Below are 3,603 nucleotides of genomic sequence, written 5' to 3' on the forward strand. Positions count from 1 at the left end.
TATTCTACATTTGGTATTTTTTATTTTAATTTGAAAAGTGTACAAACATTGAATTGTGTTATTATAAAATTATTCAAAAGATTGAACAAATATAACTATTTGGTTTAAAAAACGATTGATAATTTGATCAAAATGAACATTCCACATTTTCAGATAGCCTACATTTACACCATCAAGTAAAAAAAACGAATATGAAGATCCTCCAGAAAAAAAAGATACTGAACGTTATAGTGTAACAATTTATAATGGGTTATATATTTTATAGTACACAGTGTTAGTTGTTTAATTATTTTTGCTCTTGTTAAATGACAGTGAATAGTACGATATGAATGCAATTCTCTTAGATCTCCCATGGTAGAGATTCTAATTCAGAAAACAACTTTAGATGTTTTGGTTGTTTGATTATTTTATCATCAAACGAAGGCCTTAATCCGTTTGATTGACAGGTGAGATGATCAGGGGGCCAGAGTTTCTATCAAATTCATGATCACATGGACAGAGTAATGGATAGAGAGGCTCACTAAAGGTGCAGCCAGTAGCAGAGTAAATATGAACCCTGGCTTCCACATCATAGAAGGAGACCACACCCTCATCATAATCAACAAACACCCCCACCTTCTGGAGATCAGCTCTCGGACGGACATCAGGGTCATCACAGAAAAACAACGTATCCTTTTTGAAGTAAAGAGTCCAGTAACCCGTCTTAGAGGTAAATTTGATCCGACCTTTTCTGTCGATGGACTCTCTGGCCACTCCTAAACACCATTCAGTCTTGTCTTTAACCTGGACTTCAAAGTAAAATCTCCCTGATGAGAAGCTCTGCTTTGCAAGTACAAATATGTGGTATGCAAATCTCTCAGGGTTGTCTGGGAATTCCTTCCATACACCTCCATATTGTACTTGTTTCCCATCCTCAGACAGGATGAGCTGTGGATGAGCTGTATCAGGATCCAGAGTCACATCTACTTCATACTGCTGGACCCTCTTCAGTTCATAATCACTCAGCTTCTTCATCTCCATGTTCAGTGTCTCCTCCAGCTGATCCAGGGATCTCCTCAAGGTCCCTACGTACGATGGAGGACGGACCTCCACTGTCGTCCAGTCCCTGGTGGGTGGAGGATCCTTCAGGGATCTGAAGGCCTGGAGGAAGTGGAGGTGGTCTTTAGTGTGTGAGAGTGGCTTCACCTGTAAGCTCCTATTGGTCAGATCTTCTATTTCCTGCTCCAGCTCTTTGATGAGGTCTTCAGCTTTTTTCTCTGTGGATTTCAGTCTCTCTTTAACTGTTTGTTTGAGATCATCCCGGCACTTTTCAACACAGCCTATCAAAGCAGTGAGGACCTGCCCACCATCGGCTATCTCTCTTTCTGCGTCTGATTTGCTGCGTTCTACTGTTGCTTTAATCTCCTTAATCTTTAGTTTTCTCTCCTGGATCATCTGTGGAAGTTCAGCCTCTATCTTCCCCAGCTGGCCCACCTTCACTTCATATTCCTCCTTTAGAGGTACAACAGGATGGGACCTGTGGTCACCCTCTGTGCAGAACTGACACACACACACCTGTTCCGTCCTGCAGAAGAGCTCCAGAAGTCGGTCGTGATTCTTACACATCCTGTCTTCCAGACGGTCCATAGGCTCGACCAGCCGATGTTTCTTCAGGCCTGCCGCTCTATGATGTGGATCCAGGTGGGTATGACAGTAAGAGGTGAAACACACTAGGCAGGACTTTACAGCCTTCAGCTGGGTCCCAGTACAGACGTCACAGGGAACTTCTGCTGGTTCAACAAAAGGCTGCTCTTCTACTCGTACAGTCGTTCTAAACTGAGCGGCCAGCTCTGATAAGAGGGTATTGACCCGGGGATCAGGTCTTGTGGGGAAATGCTCATTGCAAACAGGACATTTGTACTTGGCTTGTTCATCCCAGAACTTTGTAAGACAGATTCTGCAAAAGTTGTGTCCACATGGTGTGGTGACTGGACTGTTGAACACATCCAGACAGATGGAACATGAAAAGTTCTCTTCAGACCAGGAAGACTTAGCAGAGGCCATCCTAGAAACAGACAACATAGTTTATTTAACGCGAGCAATACCATTATTTTTGTAATTCCATAACGGGACGAGAGGTTATAACTTTTCTCAAAGTTGTGCTGTTTTACTCACCTTGTTGTGGTTTCTGTCCCTCAGACTATTTGCTCCAAAATGCGTGTTATTTACCTCCCGAACGAGAGAACAGCTTCCACCTCGGGTGGCTTTGGTTTCTATGAACCACGCGAGTAACGCGGATGGTGTGACCGTACCGTTAGGTTTCGTTTCGTTTCCTCAAATGACGTCCTCTCCTCTCCTCCCCTAACATCTGGCTCCGCCCCTAACCCTTGGCTTCGCCCCCACGGACACGCAGTTACCTGACGTTTCAACGTTCACTCTCTGACTTTGGGAAAATTCATGCTTTGTGTATCTAATGTTAAATGCATCGACGTGTTCTCCTCTTCTTTCTGGAGTTAAAGAGAGCCGAAACAAAACGAGAGACACTATGGTGATTCAGTGTTTATTTGCGACTGTATCTGGTTTCAACCGGCGTTGAAGGAGCCGTGTTTCTGGGACTTCCCGAAGGCCTTTTATCCAGCACCGATCCAATATTACAAAAATTAGTAAATCAATATAGCACTATTTATACGTGTGTGTGTGTGTGTGTGTGTGTGTGTGTGTGTGTGTGTGTGTGTGTGTGTGTGTGTGTGTGTGTGTGTGTGTGTGTGTGTGTGTGTGTGTGTGTTTTTGGAAATGAGAGGTGGATACACGCATGTAAACAACCATTTCAGCCTATAATTTGCAAAAAAATATCAAAAACTCCCAAGGAAGTTAACAATCATTAAAGCTTTATTTTGAAAAGGCATAAGTGTACAAAACAGTCCTGTGGTGTTCTTCTCTACAGGCAGAATATTCAAAATGGCTCCAAAGAACTTGAAAGAAGGAGTCCCAAATAAGGTCTTAAGGAATTGATGAGAAAATCATGGTGGAGCAGGTGGAGGACGGGTGAGGGTGGGGGTGGGGGTGGAGTTGACCCCCTGCCCAGTACGCCTGGTTGAGTTTCATGGAGACCACCATGAGGTCTCTGAGGAGGAGGATGAGGAGGAGGAGGAGGTGGGAGGGGGGAGGAGGAGGAGGAGGAGGAGGAGGAGGAGGAGGTAGGGTCGGAGGAGGAGGTGGAGGGAAGAGGGAGGAGGAGGAGGTGGAAGGACGAGATGCAGGGAGGAGGAAGGAGGAGGCGCAGGGAGGAGGAGGAGGAGGTGGAAGAGGAGGACAAGAAAGAGGAGGAGGACGAGGAGGAGGGAGGAGGTAGAAGAGGATGAAGAGGAGGAGGAGGAGGTAGAGGAGGAGAAAGGAGGGGGAGGACGATGAGAGAGAGGGGGAGAGAGGAAGCGGTATGAAGCGGAGGTGGAGGAGAGGTAGAAGAGGATGAAGTGTTTGAGTGGAGGTGTTGAGGGAAGGGAGGGTCAGGATGAGGAAGGGGAGGAGTAAGGGTGGAGTTGGAGGAGGAAGGAGGGGTGAAGAAAAAAGAAAGGATGGGGAGGGGGAGGGAGGAGGTGGTGAGGGAGGGAGGAGGAGGGAAAG

General features: G+C 46.0%; 1 protein-coding gene across 1 annotated transcript; it reads right to left on the reverse strand.

The window, feature by feature from the left end:
• Positions 1-2,302, reverse strand: LOC115542298 (E3 ubiquitin-protein ligase TRIM39-like). Its single transcript, XM_030354545.1, has 2 exons — positions 2,155-2,302; positions 1-2,044 (listed from the first exon to the last, which is right to left on the reverse strand). Exon 2 carries the CDS (start codon positions 2,041-2,043, stop codon positions 427-429), a length of 1,617 nt encoding a protein of 538 aa, XP_030210405.1. The 5' UTR covers position 2,044; positions 2,155-2,302; the 3' UTR covers positions 1-426.
• Between the last annotated feature and the right edge of the window lie 1,301 nt (positions 2,303-3,603).

This window comes from Gadus morhua, chromosome 4 (genome assembly GCF_902167405.1).
Source record: "Gadus morhua chromosome 4, gadMor3.0, whole genome shotgun sequence".
Taxonomy (NCBI): domain Eukaryota; kingdom Metazoa; phylum Chordata; class Actinopteri; order Gadiformes; family Gadidae; genus Gadus; species Gadus morhua.